The 19,869-nt window shown below is 48.6% G+C and overlaps 1 protein-coding gene across 1 annotated transcript; it reads right to left on the minus strand.

The window, feature by feature from the left end:
* Nucleotides 1-177: 177 nt before the first annotated feature.
* On the minus strand, nt 178-18,618 carry PPP1CC (protein phosphatase 1 catalytic subunit gamma). Its single transcript, XM_084762151.1, has 8 exons — nt 18,322-18,618; nt 7,292-7,423; nt 6,335-6,565; nt 3,362-3,466; nt 2,551-2,774; nt 2,225-2,359; nt 1,332-1,392; nt 178-466 (listed from the first exon to the last, which is right to left on the minus strand). The coding sequence occupies exons 1-8, from the start codon at nt 18,374-18,376 to the stop codon at nt 396-398; spliced, it is 1,014 nt and encodes a 337-aa protein (XP_084618277.1). The 5' UTR covers nt 18,377-18,618; the 3' UTR covers nt 178-395.
* Nucleotides 18,619-19,869: the final 1,251 nt, after the last annotated feature.

Below are 19,869 nucleotides of genomic sequence, written 5' to 3' on the forward strand. Positions count from 1 at the left end.
ACAGAAAGTGGGCGAGCCTCTCATCTGAGCACCACTAGCTTTAATGGAACTCAAGATAATAAGAAATTAAGGCTACAGCTGCAGCTCTGGAGAAGACAGCCCCCTCCCAAACTGGCAGCATAGGGAAAGACAAATGGATTCCGAGGGGCCGCTGACAGACAAACGGACACTGACAGGTTAACAAGCTCGCATTTAATAAGTCTGAAATCATTCTCAGCACATGGCATTGTACACGGGCATCTGTGGAAACAGATTCATTAACAGGTCGTAGTTTAAAAAAGTCATAGATACTGTGAGTTCTGTATAAACCGGTGGACGGCAAGTTAGTTCCTTTTGACTTATAAGCCTCAACGTCACCGCAGAATAAAGAATGTAGCCAAAGAAAGCATTATCGGTCACTCGTATAGGACAGTGTTGTTTCTATAATTTGAAGCTTTCTGAATGGACGGGTTCAGGCCTGATCCAACTGTAAAAAGATTACTCAGTGAATAGACTATATGGGAATTGTACAAAGTGTCATTAACTGCCATCATTAATAGCTTACCCAGTACTATATCACTATTGCTATTTAAAATAAAAACCTGCTTCTGAGTCCCCACGGAGGCGGCCTGTGCACGCAGCCTCGATGCGCAGGCCACCTCAAGTCCAGGGCGTGCCAATACAGTCCAACAGAAACTTTGGCTTTAGGAAGGAATCACAAACATTGAAAGGATGGCTTTAATCGTCATTACGTGTGCGGTGGGAGGGAGTGGAGGGAGTGTGCTTCAGACAGTCTGGGCAGTGCGGGTGGCAGGTCACTCCTGCTGCCGACAGCTGCAGACACTAGTTTGTTGTACATGACAAGACCATGAGGAAAAGCAGTCCCTTTCAAACAAACTTGAAAAAAAATGTTCACAGTGGTTTGTATCAACAGAATGCAGTTATGACAATTACACGTACAGACTCACGCACCCTAGGCCTCTCTTTATATCCTAAGAAAACAAGCATTTACATTATTCATGATTTATACTAAATTAAAAAAGATCAATTGTACACTTTTCCCTCGGACAGGATAAACTGCCGAGGTGTACAGCTTAACACCATCATCAGAATTGTCTGCAAAGGGAACAGAGGTTAAAAACAAAAAATGCTTTCTTGAGAATGAAATGCCTTTTGCTTGCTGCTATAACCAGCAAGTGCCAACAGTAATCAAATTGGAGGAGGGCCCAGCAGTCTCCCTGGGCTGGCCAGCACACATTACAGTTAAAATGAAGGTTATGTACGCTATGTTACAAGTCCCAACTAGGCAGTGTCAAGTGACATCTATTTCTTTGCTTGCTTTGTGACCATACCCCTTGGCGGTGTGACAGGTCTCGTGGCGTTGGGCTTCTTTTTCTCTGCAGGCTTTAAAATCTGCGAAAGGGAAAAGACGTCTTAGGAACTATACTTTGTTCTTATCTCCCAGCCAGAAGTTTCTGCCTGAAGACCCCCAAACTCTAAAACCCCTCTAGCACATAACACAGCCCAGACTACTTGCAAGAGCACTTTGGTAGAGACCTACTTTGACATATAGCTAAAATATGTGACTTGGCAAAAAGTTCCCGTCTAGGCAAAATGACAAACTCCAGCCTAGAGAGCACCCTTCCCCACCCGCCAGCAGCAGTCGTGGGCAGTTCTGTGGAAGGCAATGGAGACCCCAGGATCTGGGAGCCTGGAGGGCTGCCTCAGACCTCCACAGCTACACTACCACTTACAACTGCGTGAGCAGGGAATGGATGAGTCAGCTACACAGGGAGCAAATGTGAAGCAGAGGCCAACACAGGGGATGATGTCACAGCATGAGGCCGACATGGTGGCGTACCCCTTTAATCCCAGCGATAGGGAGGCAGAGGCAGGCGGATCTCTGTGGAGTTTGAGGCCAGCCTGGTCTACAAAGTGAGTTCCAGCTGGCCAGGGCCACAAACACTATTTCAAAAGAAGCTGTACACTCCTCACCCCCAAAAAGCACTAATTGTAAAATGATAATATAAACACATCACCCACTCTTACCTACTTAATTAAAAGAACTCAACTTATATCTAAATTCAATACTGGGGGAAAGGCTCTGTGTTGTTTCCCCTATCTTTAGAAAAAGCCCACACATTGTTCCCAGGGGACAAACATAAGCTGCTGGAGAAGGGACGCCCTGCTCAGGAAAGGACAGTGAGAACTACTTCCCAGGAGGTCAGCAAAACGGCAAGCTCACCTGGAAGGAGCACATGAGGGTCTCGTCCACACTCATCATGGCACCTGCATTGTCAAACTCGCCACAGTAGTTGGGTGCAGAAAACAGAGTGACTAACTGCCTCTTTGCAAAAAACTCATACCCATCTTCAACCACCTGTGGAGAGACAGTGTCGGTGTGGGCAGCTGGAAGCCTGAGCTGCTCCATTCTGTTCCCCGCTGAGCTTGGCCCCCTGCCGCTCTCCCCAGAGGCACACTTTGGCAAGCCATACCTACCCACCAAAATCAACAAGGAGAATCTGCTCACACACATGCTCTAAGTGTACATGTAAAATTCAAAATCAATACCTGATGGGCTCTACATATAAGATCCAAATCATGCTTATGGAGAAATTTTGCAACCACTTCTGCACCAAATGTGAAGGACACTCCTCTGTCATTTTCACCCCAGCCTAAGACATCTTTATCGGGGTCAGACCACAAAAGATCACAAAGAAGACCTTGATCTGGTACATCAGTTGGTCTCATAATTCGCCGAATCTGCTCCATAGATTGAAGATCTGGTGATAAACCTAACCAATGAGAAAAGAAAAACACTGAAGCAAGGAAATTTGGTCTGAGCAGGCCGACAGCCCTTCCTGCCTGTAGAGGCTGGTGCTGCCAACTCTATGGCAAACCTGTGCATGTTTTGTTTACTTGGTTTTGGTGAAACCAATGCAATGACAAAAATCTGCCACCAAATAAATAATATGCACAAAATTTACTGTATTCATGTTCGGGACACAGAGACAGTCACCTCAACAGAGCCCTGTGACCACATCCACACTCCTCCCAAGGTGGACACACCAGGCACGACAGACCATCACCGGTGCAGGGCCAGGGCTCAGCTGGTCCTCTGAGCTTCTGCTGTCCACAGCCCCACATGTACCTGACCGCCCTGACTCTAGTCTATGTACCCAACCCAGCGGGGCGTACAGCCCTTAATGCATTATGTGGGGATTTTGATAGCGGCTTATTTTCTGATATCACCCAAATGAGCCTGGCTGTGTCACTGTGGACAAGCCCTAGTGCTGCACAACAGTGGTCTGCAGAGGCCAGCATGGCCATCTACTTTTCAGAAGGGGCAGAAGAAGCTGCCTGGCTGAAGGCAGCCGCATACCTCCATGACAGCAGAATATCTTCTCATCCACGATGGCTGCTATCGGTAAGCAGTTAAAACAGTCTGTGAACGTTTTCCACAGCTTAATGTTGTATCTTCTTTTACCTGTAAGAATGCAGACCGTCATCACACCTTTGCCTCTTAGGCCATCTTTCAAGTAACAGGCCTTGCAGCCTCAGAAGGGCTGGCGTACAGGATGCCTGGAGCTGGTTCATCTACAGGCAACAGTCCATTTCCACATGAACTATGTTCCCACAGAAGTGAGCTGAGGTCTAGACAGAGGCACACCTCAGGCCCACGATTAGTAGGCAGCACACATTCTATTCTAAGCTGTATCTGTTTTGTCCAATCGTGACCTAGAGGGAACGTCCAGCAACCACCATCAAACCGTGTGCCAACACCTCTTCCTTCCTTTAGGGGCCTGAGCTCTGGAGCTCACTGTGACCTGACAGAAGCCCCACCAGGACTGCAGGAGGTCCAAGGACTCTGGAGCCACAGACAGCTTTGTGTTGGTACACTGAGTGTTCAGTTCTAAAAGACCGCAAGCAGCACACTTCCCAGAGAGTAAGGGGTACAGGTTATGTCCCCCCACCACCACTTGTCAGAGCATGCCCCCTTCAGCACCATTCTATTCGAGAATTATGTAGCGAACTCAAAACCCATTCACAAGCTTTAGCAACTTTCATTCTCTTGACTGACGACTGTGTGATGCTGAGGAGCCTCTGCCTCCTGGGCCACCCTACACTCACGCACCGTGTTATATTTGTCCCCACACTAAGACTTTTGTCTTCTTTACCAGGGATACAGGAACATCTAAAAGCCTACACTCCTTGGACAGGTATAGCAGGGCCTAGCAACAGCCTTTCTGAGCCTGAGCCATGCCTTTCAAGATGAGCAGACCACAACCCGCCCCCCTAGCATCCAGATCCCCCCCCATTAGAGGTCTGCACTTAACCCTCATGGAGGTCATAGATTCCCCGCATAATTCGGGAAACTTAAAAAGGAACATAGCCAACATCTTCAATTTCCAACAGCTAATGGTTAAGAAAATCAATGCAGAAACTGAGGCCAAATGACCTTGACCTTATTCCAAAATCCACCTGGACCTGTTTCCAATCTCTGCTGAACCCAGGGTCTGGGCAGTCACTCACTCACTGCCTTTGCTGAGGGCTAGTTAAGGCTGTGTCTCAGGTGAGAAGACCTGATGCTCTAACATCTAACATGGCCAGCCTTAACTAAACCGCTGCCTCAGTGTGCCACATTAACGAGTGCTAAGCCACCAGGACTTTCTTAAATTCCTGCCACTCCTGGCAGAAACAGCCCAGAGGACAGTGCAACCGAAGGCATAAAACTCCTGGCATTTTGTTTGGGTGAAACAACCTAAGTCCGCCATCAAACTAGTTCTTCTTTCCACACAGTTCCATTCAAGGCTATGGAAGCATCTCTTCTGTCAGAGAGCAGACCAAAGTGCAGCCTCACTAGATAGCCCAGCTCTGTGTGGGGTGGACACCTGAAGCCCACCCACCCCCAATCAGGAGGCTGGAGCAGAAGCCACAAGGCTGAGGCCAGCATGGGCTACTCAGTAAAAGCATTTCAGAAAACCTCAAAAAAATGAGATAACCAGTCTAGAAAATGCACAAATTACTGTAAAATAAAATTGGAGCCGTGTGGTGGTGGTGCACACCTTTAATCCCAGCACTCAGGAGGCAGAAGCAGGCGGATCTCTGTGAGTTCAAGGGCAGCCAGGACTACAGAAGAATCCTGCCTTGAAAAAAACCCAAAATAAATAGACCAATATAAACCAACCAACAAATAAATAACAGAGCTGGGGACCAGTGCAGCAGCTCAGAGAGCAAGCCTAGCAACCCAAGTGAAGGTGGAGACAACCAACTCCACACTCTGAATTCATTCCTGCACCCTCAACACACACACACTGATTTAAAATAAAATTGTGGTTATTCAAGAAAAGTTAATGTGGGCTGGAGAGATGGCTCAGAGGTTAAGAGCACTGATTGCTCTTCCAGGTCATGAGTTCAATTCCCAGCAACCACATGGTGGCTCACAACCATCTATAATGTGATCTGATGCCCTTTTCAGCACTGTATGCATAATGATAAATAAATATTAAAAAAAAAAAAGTTAATGCCCCTTTCTTAAATATAGCAGTGCTACAAAAACCAAAACCCAACAAACTCCAAAACCCCACAATGTACATTTTCAAACACACTGTTTCACTGTAAGATGAGTGAAAGCCGGGCGTGGTGGCGCATGCCCTTAATCCCAGCACTTGGGAGGCAGAGGTGGGCGGATCGCTGAGAGATTGAGGCCAGCCTGGTCTACAAAGTGAGTCCAGGACAGCCAAGGCTACACAGAGAAACCCTGTTGCGGAAAAAAAAAAAAAAAAAAAAAAAAAAAGATCCCACCTACATACCAATGCCTCTAGCACTGGACATCAGCGCCAGAGCCGACCAGCACGGCCTGCAGCTGTGGACCCTGTTTCAATTCACAAGCCACTGACTCACATGCTTTCAAGAGATGCTCTGAGCCGGGTGTGGTAGCACACACCTTTAATCCCAGCACTCCAGAGGCAGGCAGATCACTTTGAGTTCAAGTGGTCTACAAAGCAAGTCTAGGACAGCCAAAGCTACACAGAGAAAGAGAAACCCTGTCTCGAAAAAACAAAAACACACAAAAAAGAGAGATGCTCTATATGGGCCAATCTAAGTGAAAAGCAAAGCCATTTAGCAAGTTCTCAGAACTGCACTAAGAACAAAGCCGTATGTGCCATCAAGGTGGTCAGTGGGATGGCTCTTTGCAACCAATCCCATCAGCACCCGTGGTCAGGCGCACCCCCTAGGACTAGGATGAAGGCAGGTGTGCTGCGGTAGCTCCACTCTCACCAGCCCAAGGAAGTGGTGACAGGTCTGCCACATTGCCTCCCAGCCCTTTTCCTTCGAGATACAAAGCACTCACACTCATCGTAAAATCCGTAGATTCTATTGATACTGGCACACTCATGGTTCCCTCTGAGAAGGAAAAAGTTCTCTGGATACTTGATTTTGTAGGCCAGCAAGAGGCAGATCGTCTCCAGTGACTGCTTGCCCCTGTCCACATAGTCCCCGAGAAACAAATAGTTGCTTTCTGGCGGGAATCCACCATATTCAAACAGCCGGAGCAAATCGTAGTACTGCCCGTGGATGTCACCTGGAGATGAGAACATTACCAGTGTCACCACCTGCACACAGCTCAGCTCACAGCACATGGCAATGTCCTCTAAGAAGGTCATAGCCAACATTAATTCCCCATTGTGTAGCATATTTAGTTCAACTGACCATGATAAGCAAATGCACTCGTCCAGAGCTCCCCTAGATACAACTTAATTTATTTTGTGGTAAAGAGTATCTTACCCGGCCTTTAATCCCAGCACTTGGGAGGCAGAGGCAGGCAGATGGCTGTGAGCTCAAGAGCAGCCTGGTCTACAAAGTTGAGTCCAGGACAGCCTGTTTCCGGGCTGGGGGGGGGGGAAGAGTATCTATCTTGTCTCAGCATGCTTCCTGTCAAGTACTGCAGCTCCCTCTCAGAGCACCGGGAGACAGCTCTGCTTCAGGGGCCTACGTCCACGCATCCTTTGTGAGTGTCTAGTGAGCCTGGGCCCTCACAGCACTAGCATCTAACACACGCGCCTAGGCCTTACAACCTTACAACTCCTGCCAGGTCACAGCCAAGGGCGCCTCTACACACAGACTATACTCTGAGTCAGAGACGGTGTATACCCATCCAGACTATGCAGCTTTAAAGGATGGCCTCCATACAGCAGAGTAAGCCAAACTAGACGAGGCCACCCCAGCCCCACCCCCACAGTGGCCGTAATCTTTCAGAAAGGCCAGCGTGCCCTCAGCTGAGAATGGGAGGGAACTCAGTACCACTCACCACATATCTTGAGTGGTGCTTCAAGTTCTAGAAGGATAGGCTGACTGAGGAAGATTTCCCGAGACTTCAAGCAGAGTCCTCGGATTTCGTTCTCCTGTAGCTGGACATTCTTGCCTGGCTTGGACCCTCTCACTGTGGAGAGAAATGGCAGTCAAGATACATAGAAATGTTCAATTTAGGGCAGCAGCAGCTAAGAGCAACAACCCACGACAGGCAGTCCATTACTGCCTCTAACTTCCGGCCTTGGCTGGCACCTGCACTTAAATGCAGACCCACACATGTTAGTAGGAAACAAACGTTAATTTGCCAGGCGGTGGTGGCACAGGCCTTTAATCCCAGCACTCAGGGAGACAGAGTCAGCTGATCTGTGAGTTCAAGGTCAGCCTGGAGTCCAGGACAGCCAAGGCTACAAGAGAAACCCAAAACCCAAAAAACCAGAAAGCAAAACAAGTTACAAACAAAAACCTGCTGCTCTTGCAGAAATCCCAGGTTCACCCTCCAACAGTCAAGTGGCATTTCATAGACTGTAACTACAGTTCTGGGGATCTAATAAATACACCTTTGGGCCTCCAAGGACACTACACAAGCACACACTGACATACATGCAGGCAAAACCACCACACACATGAAATGATTTTTTTGTTTTGTTTTCTTTTTCTGAGATAAGGTTTCTCTACGTTATCGTGGCTGTCCAGGACTTGTTTTGTAGACCAGGCCTGCCTCTGCCTCCCTGAGTTCTGGGATTAAAGGCGTGGGCTACCACACCTGGCTTTTTCCCCCCATAAAATGATTTTTTTTAAATGCCCTAGAAGCTAGGTAGATGGCTCAGTGGTAAAAAGCTTGCCCTACAAGCATGAGAACTTAGGTTTGAGGCCCAGAACCCACAGAAAGAAACCCAGCTTGATGACCCACATCTACAACCTCAGTGCTGCAGGAGTGTCTACCAAAACAGAGCTCTAGGACTGGGGAGCCTGTCAGTGTGGTCCACTTGGTAAGTGAGCCGGTAAGAAGTCCTAGCTAAAGGGGAAGAGGGAATGAACAATACACCCTGAGGTCCAAATATGACACCAGCTCCTTGTGTACACTTTGGACTTGCAAATAAATGTCAGTGCTTGTGCAGAGAAAGGTCTCCCAGGCACCTAAACAGAACAACTCCCAGCCCAGCACCAGTCACTGTGACTCCTGACCCAGAGTCAGCCCTGAGCTCTGCTCAGTGCCACAGCCCACTTCTCAGGAGGTACACAAAACAGCTGTGGAGATCCGGTGTGTGGGATCCGGTTACAGGAGATCAGACAATCATTATGTAGACTGAAGAAACAGCTCCCGCTGCCAAAGATCTCAACTCTCCAGTTCTGAAGTGGCTGCTTGAGTCAGGAAGCGGCTGCCACAGGCCCCGCTTGCTGAGTGTCTGGCTGGCACAGGGACCTAATCACTCTCGGTGCTAGAATCTGAGTCTCTGCTTTTCTGTGGAGGACTGATGAAGCAGGCACTTGGACTTCCACAGAGCCCGGCTACGCAGCCATTTAAGCTGCATCTGTCCACCATAAACCAGTGTCACAGATCTGTCTTTAGCAGACCCTTAAACCTGACTGATCCCACTAGCTTAAGTTTTGTTCAATTGTAGGCTTTGTCATAAAATCATATGGCCTGATAGCTAAGTAATAAGAGAGGCCTAAGGGCTTAGGTAGTGAGAAGCCTCCTATGTACTGAGCAGAGTCCACTCTCGGCTGCACCTGTGCTTAAAAACCAGCGCCTGGGGGAATCTGGCCTTCAGCCTACACTGCTAGAGACACTCCCGCTCCTCAGAACGAACAAGTCGATTGGGAATGGTTTGGTGTACAGAGCAGCATTAGTTTTTTAGTGAAAAATAATCAAGGAAAGACAAGAAAAGGCGAGCACTCCAAGCAGGAAAAAAAATATTGAGACAGGACAGGGAGTCAGGCAGGAGTAGACCCCTCTGTGCAGCTTCGCCCCCCCCCCCCCAAGTCTAACTGGGCTAACAGACAAAGATGCGTAGGCTGGAGTTGATGTGGGTTGCTCCCTGTCTATTCGCCACCTTATTTCTGGCTACACCACAGAACTATCAGGGATCCTGCTCCTCCCTCCCCAAGTACTGGGGCAGCAGATGCCTTACAAAGTAGGTTCTGAGCCTGGCTTTGGTGGCTCACACCTTTAACATCAGCACTCAGGTGTTTGAGGGCAGCCTGGTCTAGAGAGCGAGTTCCAGGACAGCTAGGGCTGTGAGATGGAGAAACTCTGTAAGTTCTGGTGAAGTCAAATACAGATCTTGTTTGCACAGCAATTTTCACAGACTGAGCCATCTCCCCTAGTCCTACCCTTAAATTCTACTATGGAGGTGCGGTGGGGTTTGAGGGTAAGTGTAGGTCAAAAGACAAATGTGGAGCTGGTTCTCTTCTTCTACCCTTTTGTGGATTCCGGGGACTGAACACATGCAGCATAGGCTGAGCAGGCTCAAGCCCTCAGGCAGGAACAATTTTGAAAGACGGAGGTGGCCCAGCCTTTAGGGAAAGCAGGAATAGCAGCCAAGCAACAAAGGCTTTCCTTTGCCACAAAGCCACAGACGAGAGAGATGAGCAGCACTCAGGGAGGAAGCGGTGGGATCCCTGCCTCAACGGCCAGAAACCTGGGCAGGCTGCCCAGCAGGAGACTTATTGTTGGTTAGAAGGGAACTCCTGGACGGTTCTGGTTTCAGTAGGAATTTCCTCCAGGGGAGCTGCACACTTGTGAATGAGCGGTCCATTCTTGTGTCTTTGGTGATAACCTCTATCTGGCTTGCTGCTACATACTTGGCTCTACTGGAGAAAGCCAGATGTCACTAGGACTCCTTGCTTCTGAAAGCACCCACTGCCGCCTTTAGAAAGCTGGAGTTCGTTTTTTACTATTTTTTGAGACAAGTTCTTGCTATGTAGCCTTAGTCAGTCTTGAACTCAGAGACCTGCCTGCCTCTGCCATGCTGGATTAAAGGTATATATGCCACACTGCAACAAGCTATTCCTCACAGGATCTCTACCTAGGCTCTCGCTACGTAGCTCAGGCTGACCTTAGAGTTCATGATCCTCCTGTAGCCTCACCCCTTCCACTCTAATTGAAGGCCACCCTGTCTGGTTTCTGTTCCACTTTTTTTTTCTCAGTGGGACAGGAATTCATTAAGTGTTCCTCTGAGTGAGATGTAAGGATTAGATGCTATCTTAACAGACAGACTTATTTCTATCTGAAAAACTGGCACACAACATTGCACATGGCCTCAGAACTAATTCCATCTAGGTAGCTCAAGGGAAAACAAACTGGAAATGCATCTACAGCCACAGCTGGCAATAACTGCTCACCCTTCAGGACTGACCAGACTTATCTTCAACTGGAGAAGCTGCTCCTTGCCCAAAGAATGCACCACACTTTCCGAACTGCTGACAACATCTGGCTGCCAACCAGCCCCAACTGTCACCCTGGCTGGCCTACTCATAGGGACCCAGATGTAAAGTCCATACCCATCTTTCCTGTTGACTTATGAAGCTAAGGCAGGAGATCAAGGCCAGCCTGGTCTATAGAGTGTTGGCTCTGTTTTTTAACAATTAAACTTTATTATAAACCCAACTAGCTTACACAAAAAGGAAAAAAGGTTAACGGAACAAAAGAGTGAACCTTCCAGTATCCGTTCCACGGGACGGGCCCTTAGGTGTTCGCTGCTCCACACGTGTTCAAGCCCTCAAGCCCGGGCTGAACCTGTTCTCTCTTCCCCACCTGCCTGAGTCGCGTGTGAAGGGCAGTCTCCCTCTCCAGGTTGAGGGACAATTAGAAAAACAATAGCCCAGGTGGGGTTCCCAGGTCTGTTTTTTGAATTTTAAGCCCAGGATGGCCCTACTCAGTCTGTCACAAGGTATTCATGGGGTGCCCCAAGGGTAAAGCCCATCAAGACTCCAAGACTGCTTCCACCAGTGACAAAGCTTAATCTTTCCCACCAGAGAGGGAGTTCCAGGACAGCCAGGTCTACAGAGAACTGTCTGTCTCTCTCTACACACACACACACACACACACACACACACACACACACACACACACACACACAATCAAAATATGCACAGCACTATACTCTTCAAACTGTGCTTTAATGAACACCAGACAGGGTGCTGGTCAACCAGAGTGGAGGGGCTGAGCACTAGGTATGTCCTAAAGCTGCTGAATCAGCAAGATCTGCTTTAGCTCTCAGTGTCATCAAGCAAAATGACAGCCTCTGGCAGCTAACTCCAAGGACCAACTGTCTACCTAGGCTGGTCCTATGGCTCTTCACTGGTGCTGGGTCAGCCTGCCGCTTCCAGTGTCGCATTTGTGTCTAACTAGAAAGGGACATTTAGGCATGCTGGTACCTACCTAACAGCAAAGGCTGTTCTGTAGACCGTACTTACCTGAAACATCACTAACATTAGTAGTCATAGACGTTTCAATAGAAACTCCACTGACTATAAAATCAAAGTCCCCAGTTCATGAACCCTGACACCAGCCAGGCTGCTGAGGCTGATGGCTGACAGCCCTAACACCTCTCCAGACAGCAGTAACTTTCCCCAGTCTAGAAGCAAGCATTTCAGAAGAAAGTTGGTACAAAAACCCTTGGGGCCCACCATGCACCAGGCCTCGGGTTCCACCCCAGCACACAACCAGGCTCGGTACCAAGAGGATCAGAAATTCAAGGTCATTCTCATCTACACAGAACTGTCCTGGCCAGTCTAGGCCCAGGAAACTCTATCTCAATTTTTTTTCTTAAAAGGAAAGGAAGGGGACCCTAGATGAATTACTAAAAGGTCTGGAACCAAGAAGAGCAGCACAGAAGGAGCTCTTGCTGTCCGAAGACAGCCTTACTTAGGCAGCAGTCAGCCAAACACACCAGCTTTTAACCCCAGCACAGGCAGGCAGATCTGGGTCCAAGGCCAGCCTGATCTACAAAGCAAGTAAGTCCAGGACAGCCAACAGAGAAACTCTGTCTTGAAGCAAACAAACAAACAAATAAACAACCCAAACACCCACAAACAAAAAGAGAAAAACCTAAAAAAAGCAAACAAAAACCAAACACGTAACTTGATAAATTATTACCTTCATAGTATTTTTTAAATATCTAGAAAAATATCTCAAAACAAACAAATTTAGTAAATAAATACTTGTTATGTACACTTTCTCACAAAGAACTAAGTTATTTTCTACCAAACATGCAAGCTACCTTTCAAGAACCCACTTCCTCCCAACTACCAACAGGAAAAGAATACGCGCCACCCCTCTGTCTCACAGCACCCCTAAAGCTGGCTGGGGACTGCTGCTGTCATGGATACTCTGGACTTTAAGGATGACACTGATTTCCTCAGGATGAGGCTAAAAAAGCTCTAACAAAAAAATCTCAAGGATGCATCTCGTTTTCTATGAAGAGCACTAACCAACTCACTGAAAGCAGTGTATTTGGCCTAAGTCAGACACCGGAACATCACTTCTGCAATTTCTTTACATGGGAGGAAGGAGGATCAAGAGTTCAAGGTCACCCTGAGCTATGCAGGGAGTTAGAGGGCAGCCTGAGAATCTGTCTTAATTCCACAGCCGAACACGTTTTGGCAACCATGCTTTGCACACTGGACCCTGTAAGTTTCTATTTCCTATAAACGTTAAAAATACTCACCTCCTTCAAAACCAAGGATGGATGTCAGCAACCAGGAGGTGGAATTCTTCCGGAATTCCAGCTCAGGGAATGAGAGCTGCCTTACTTCAGTGGGCCTGTGGGAGTTTCCTCAGCTACAAGGCAGTTCCCACCTGATACACACACCACCTTTTCCTCAGCCTTTAAAGTGCACTGACCAGGACCAGGGCTTGTTGAAAGCACTGTCTATTTTTCTAGAGGTCCTGAGTTCAATTCCCAGCAACCACATGTGGCTCACAACCATCTACACTGGGATGTGATGCCCTCTTCTGGCGTGGAGGCATACATGTAGACAGAAATAAAAAAGTAAAAATAAAAATAAAGTGTACTGACCACGCCTAACCAAAACCACTAAGTGATACACACGTCAGTCCACCTGTTTTCCTGGTTGAAATGGTATGCTCCTGTGTCCCACCTGCCTAGGACCCCAGCTCTCCCAGGCAAAGAGACAACGGGGGTACTTGAAATGTAGTGTTTTTTTTTTTTTGAGGGGGGGGATGGATAGTGGGTGGAGGAAGTGTAGTGGTGTATAGCTCCTCTGTGTAGCCTTGGCTCTCCTGGAACTAGCTTTGTTGACCAGGCTAGCCTCAAACTCAAGAGGTCAGCCTGCCTCTGCCTCTAAATGCTGGGGTACAAGGCATGTGGTGCCACCCAGTCCAAACTGAGGTTTTCAAAAGGCTCCAAAAGCCACACAGCTCATGGGGGAGGGGTCTTGCCCTGCTTTCCGGGTCAAGTATGAGGATACATACCTGTTCATGCTGGGGACAGGCCTTTAGGTCTGGATGTCCCTGTTAAAATGACCTTGCTTGTGTATTATGTATCCTCTGTTCAGTTTTAGGCTCTGCTTCAAGACAAGCAAGCAAGCACATTATCTCCACTTATCTTTCACTTAGGACCTTGACTCCAGCCTTCTGGGAACTCTAAAGCAGGAACACTGAAAAGCCTCACGCACAAGATACTTAAGACACTGTGAGGACTGCAGACTGTCTTCAGACAGAACTGGCGGGCTCTCTGTATCAGCACAGCCACTTCCGGCCTTGTAGCCTGACAATAACCTTCCTTTATATAAACATGATTCTTGCACACTGTGATGTGAAGAAATCACTAGCGCACGCCTTTAATCCCAGCACTCAGGAGGCAGAGGCAGGTGGATCAATGTGAGTTCAAGGCCAGCCTGGTCTACAAAGCAAGTCCAAGACAGCCAAGGCTACAGAGACACTGTCTCGAAAAACAAACAGAACAATGCCAGCAGTTTCTTTTTTTTTTTTTTTTTTTTGGTTTTTCGAGACAGGGTTTCTCTGTGAAGCCTTGACTGTCCTGGACTCACTTTGTAGACCAGGCTGGCCTTGAACTCACAGCGATCCGCCTGCCTCTGCCTCCCGAGTGCTGGGATTAAAGGCTTGCGCCACCACGCCCAGCTCAATGCCAGCAGTTTCATGAAGAGCACTCCAATTCCCATCAAAACAGCAGAGCAGGTGGCCAAGTCCACACATAGCTAGCTTATTTTCTATTTAAATCTCTGTTTTATTGTGTGCTAGCAATGTGTTAACATCAGAATGTGTTAAGGAGGACCACACAGACCTTCCATCACTGTGGCTGACCACACAGAGCAACCGGCTCAGGGAAGAGCTACATTTAGAGTGCTGCAAAGCTGGAGAGCTTATGAACCAACTCAATTTCCTGTGTGTTTAGACAGTCACTGGAATTCAGGCCAGCCTCTAACGAACTCAGCATGTAGCAGAGGCTAGCCTTGACCTCTTGATTCCACCTAAGGGCTTATTCTTCTAAACCAGGCTGGCCTTGACCTCAGAGATCCACCTGCCCCTGCTTCTCAATGCTGGGATTAAAGGTCTGTGTCGCCATGGATTTGTATTCATGTGTCTGTGAGTTATGCCATGTACGTATGTGCCATCAGAAGCCAAGAGGCTGATCCCCTGCGGTAACAAGCATTGAGCCACCTCATGTGAGTGCTGGGAACTAAGCTTGGATGCCATGAAAGAGTAATATATATATGCTCTAAATAACTGAGCCATCTCTGCAGACCTTGTTTTTTGTTTTGTTAAGAGAGGTTCTCACTATATACAGCTGGCTGGTGTGGAATCTGGTATGTAGACCAGGCTAGCCTCCTAATCCATAGTTCTGGGATTAAAAGTGCATGCCACTATGCCCAGTGTCACTTTTTCTTATTAAAAGACCCGTTCTCTTCTCTACTAGTTCATACAGCCCTCAAGCTTGGAAGATCTTGAGGAATAGTTCTACCTATGAGAGATTGATCTTGTTACCCAGCACTGTCTGGCTGAGAACTTCTGGATTTTCATGCTTCGATCTCCAGAGCATTGGGGAAGCAAGGTGCCCTGACTGCAAAAAATCAATTATCAATATGAAAAAAAAAAAGCCTCACTAAGTGACAGATCATCTCCCCCTGTAGAAGGCTTTTAATCTAGTAGCATGGCTACTCTGGCTAGAATTCTGACATGCCCTTAGCACACACCTTTAATCACAAAGGGTAAAGGTAAGGTTAGTTTGTAAAGAGACACCCATGTTTGAAAATGATATATAAGCTGGGCGTGGTGGTGCACACCTTTAATCACAGCACTTGGGAGGCAGGGGCAGGTGGATCTCTGAGTTCAAGGCCAACCTGGTCTACAAAAGCAAGCCAGGACAGTCAGGGCTGTTACACAGAGAAATCCTGTCTCAAAAAACAAAAAACAAAAAAAACAAAAAACAAAAAAAGAAAATGACATCTAAATGAAAAGCAGACAAAGTGACAAATCAGAGAAAGATTTGACAGAATCAATCAGGATAGACAAGTCCAATTCTCACAAAAGTTCCTTTCACATTCCCTTCAGAATTAAACCCTCAATTAAAAAGAAATTACTGTGTGTGTGCACGTGTGCAAGTACCCACTTGTGGAGGGAAGGGAGAGGACAGCTTTCAAAGAGTCTGGTTCTCTCAATCTCATGTGGCTCCTGGGGATCAAATCATGTCATCAAGATTAAAGGCAAGAGCCAAAACCAGCTGAGCTATCGCTACAATCTTAGAATTACTTAACTCTTACTTTCAGTTTTTAGATAAAGGTTTTGAAGGCATTATGAAAAGCACAATGCCAGTACCCTCTGAAGTAAAGCATACACATCCAGAACAGGTCTTGTGTTGCCAAGTTCACTTCCATAAGTAACAAACAAGTATGTATACTAAGAAGCTAGCTATTCTCAGAGCATTTAAATAGTGTCTTACTCTGTTAAGTTCAGCAGAAAAGAAAAAACCAGCCCAGACATGGTGGTAAAGTCTTGAACGCCAACACTCAGAGGATAGGCAGAAACAGGCAGAACTCTGTGAGCTTCAGTGTTGCACTACAAAGTGATACCCAGTCTCAAAATTTAAAAAACTATCAAGAAACTATGAGAAGCCAGGTGTGGTGGTGAAAGCTTTTAATCCCAGCAGTCTAGATAGTTGGGAGAGACCAGCCTGGGCTATGTAATGAAACTGTCTCATTTAAAAAAAAAGGGGGGGGGGATCAGCGGCTGCTGCTGATGTGATGGTTCATTGTTCAGCAGCTAAGAGACAGTGCTGCTCTTGGGGATAATGTGGGTTCCATTCCCAGCACCCACCCATGCGGTAGCTCACAATCATCTGTAACCCCAATTCCAGAGGATCCAATGCCTTGTTCTGACTTCCATGGGCATAAGACACGCATATGGTACACATATAAACATGCAGACAGAAACACTAATACACATAAAATCTAAAAACAAAAATTTTTTAAAAGAGGAAGAAAGGGACGCTGGTCAGACAGATTAGTCAGCAGAAAACCTGCCTTGCAAGACTGACCTGAGTTCCACCCCCAGAATCTACAAAAACAGGAGAGAACCTAGTATACCTAATCGGCCTCTAACGTCCACATGTACATGTGTGTGTATACATGTGTACTGTGGCCTGTATGCACCCACACACATTCCACATGAAAAAATAAAAACAAGTAAAGTTAAAACAAAAGAAAGATGAGGTAAATTTACAGCTAAAACTTTCAGCAGTTTTAAATATTAGAAATATCAAAACCTGAGCTGGAGATGTAGCCTAGGTGGTGGAGTGCTTACTCAGCATGCAGGAAGCCTTGAGTTCAATGCCCAGCATGTTGTTAAGCCAGGCTTGGTGACCTATAAATTCTAGTACTTGGGAGGTGGCACAAGGATCAGAAGTTTAAAGCCAGTTCTGGCTTCTGGGACCCTGTATCTAGTGGGGCATGGTCAAACGCCTTTGCTCACAATACATGGGAAGAGAGGCAGATGGATCTCTTTAGAATTTGAGGCTAGCCTGGTCTATATACAGAGCTCCAGGACAGATAGCCAGGCTTGGAGAGACCTTGTCTCAGTAAAACCAAAGCCAAGAGATCCTACCTAAACAAAACAAAACAAAGCATTAAAGGTGGGAAGACACTTTTTACTTTTCTTTCAGTGACTTACTTGAAAACATCTAAAAACCAGGACTAGGCAGCTGTCCACTGACAACAGCGCTTTACACTCCAACAGTATTTTTGGCAAAAGCGATGAAGACAAGGCAGCAGTGTCAAGAGCCCCAAATCAAGAAGAGGGGCTCCACTGTCTCCTTAGCTTTAGCAGGTATGTTCTAGAATTTGTGAAGGCTTCAGGGTCCCTTTGTAAAATCTGAAACTCACAAGTGGGAATACTCTGCAGAGGGGCCCCCCACCCACCCACCCACTCAACCCCATCTTAAGTCAGACAAAAGGAAAGCTGTATTTTCAACCTTTCCTTAGCACACACTGGGCATCTCCTGTGTCCCCACAGGGTGAAGGCAGCAGGTTCAAACTAGGTCCTGGCTACCGGCGGTCTGAAACCTGACTGTTAACTGTGTCCTTGGTCCAGCGAGGTCTTTTGAAGTTTCTCCTGCGAAACACTTCGAGGATAACAGCACCTACCTGGCAGGGCGCTCGCTGAACGCAGCAGCGTCCCCCTATCCTCGGGACAACAATCTGAGGAGCAGAGAGCGACACGGTCACCCGGGCCGGGTCCGTGTGCAGATGCACGTTCAAGGGGAAAAAGCGCTGGACGGAGGATGGCTTGGCGGGGGGAGGAGAACACAGAAGACGGGCTCTCATCGCCCTGGGACGTCGCCCCGCCAAGTCACACTGATGGGGTCCTTGGGACTCCAGATGATGAGGATGTGAAAGCAAGGGCAGCGGGTAATAAAAAGACAGCGTCCCCAGACCCGGTGGCGCTGTGTGCGCGCCCCAGATCGGAGCGGCTTCCGAGAAGGACCGGCCCCCACTGGGCCTGGTTTCCACCGGGCCCCGCCCGCCGACCGACCGCGCGCCGCTCACCTTCCAGCAGCCGTTGGATGATGCTGTCGATGTTGAGTTTATCGATATCCGCCATCGCCGTCCCGCCGCCGACCCTCCCCGCAGCGGCGCCGCCGCCGGCTCGCGCCCGGGTCTCACAGGTCCTCCTTCTTCACGCCACGAGCCCCACGGGCGGTGGTGGCGGCGGCGGTGGCAGCAGCAGCCGCGGCGGGTCCCCCCCCGAGCCGCCCCGCTCCCGGCTTCCTCCTCCTCTCGCCACTGGAACCACGAGAAGAACAAAATGGCCGCCGACTCCTCAGGCCAGCCTCGGGCGGCGCACGGATGCGCGCGCGGGAGTGCAGCGGCCGGGCCGGGACTTCTTTACGGGCCCATAGGGCGCGCGGGAGTGGGCGGGGCCGGCTGCGGGAGGAGGCGGGGCTTGGGCGCGCAGTGGGCGGGGCCCGAGCCGAGACGGTTGAGAGACTCCGTATCAGCGCGCGGGATCCTTCCGCCAAACGGGCGGGGCGTGGGGGAAATAGAACCCGGCCTCGGCGGGAGAGTGAAGTTGCAAAGTTGGCGCGCGCGAGCCGGAGATAGGCATTGTCCTGCTGCTTTGAGACAAGTGTCGGCAGATCTGGCGGGGCGGTAGCCCACCCGGGAGGTCACCCCTCGGAACCAGTCTGGTGTGGGGTTGCCCGTGGAGGCATAAAGAGATAGAGGTTGGAGCGTTTGGGGACTCGAATATTCTCCTCATTGGTGAAAAAGAAGAAGAGCTAGATGTGCGGCCCAGTGATAAAAACGCTTGTCTAGTAAGTATGAGACCCTAGGTTCAATCCCCAGCAGGGCCAAGATTTCTTAATACTGCAATAAAGTATCTAAGCCAATATTTGAAGAAGAAAGCGCCCCGCGCCCCAGATAAACCGAAAGTGTTAATCCATTGTGAGTGGCCCAAAAGTCAGTAACTTTTGTGCCTCTTGGGTGCGCTTCTACATTTTTACTTTTTAGGGAGAGGTTGTGAGAATTCTGTGAGGCTGCCACTACCTAAGTATTCTCTTTCTTAAACTCAGAAAGTTATATAATAGCTGAGCGGTTCCCCTGGATTTAGCCCTAGCTGGATTGAATGAGCGCGCCGCAGCAGAGAACACGGGAATTTCGCGGAAGGAACGTGGGTTTAGAGGCTATTGAGCGCTTCAGACTTCAGCACACCAGCGGCTCCTTGCCGCTGGGCTGCTGGCCTTCCCAAGGGCACCCTTCTCGGGGAGAGCCCCCAACTCTGCTGCCTCGCAGGCTAGCTGGGCATGGAAACGCACACCCACCTGACCCATTTATCTCTCCAAGCAGCACTGCACGGTTTACAAAGAGCTCTCTCCAAGCCCCCACTCCAGCTCAGGTTTCTCAAAGCAAGAGGGGTGCCTTGTAAGGTGGCATCCGCATGTGGAGATTCATTTTCCTGCAAGCTTTGCCTTCCTATGGCTGCCGCAGAATACACGGGGTGAGCCCATACAGATCTGTGGCCCCTTTCCTGCTTCTGGCTGGGATAAGAGAGCCTCAGGACTCTCCTCAGGTCCCCCCAGCCCTCTGCTCCACTTT

Source organism: Acomys minous, assembly GCF_964271855.1.
Source record: "Acomys minous genome assembly, chromosome: 16".
NCBI lineage: Eukaryota > Metazoa > Chordata > Mammalia > Rodentia > Muridae > Acomys > Acomys minous.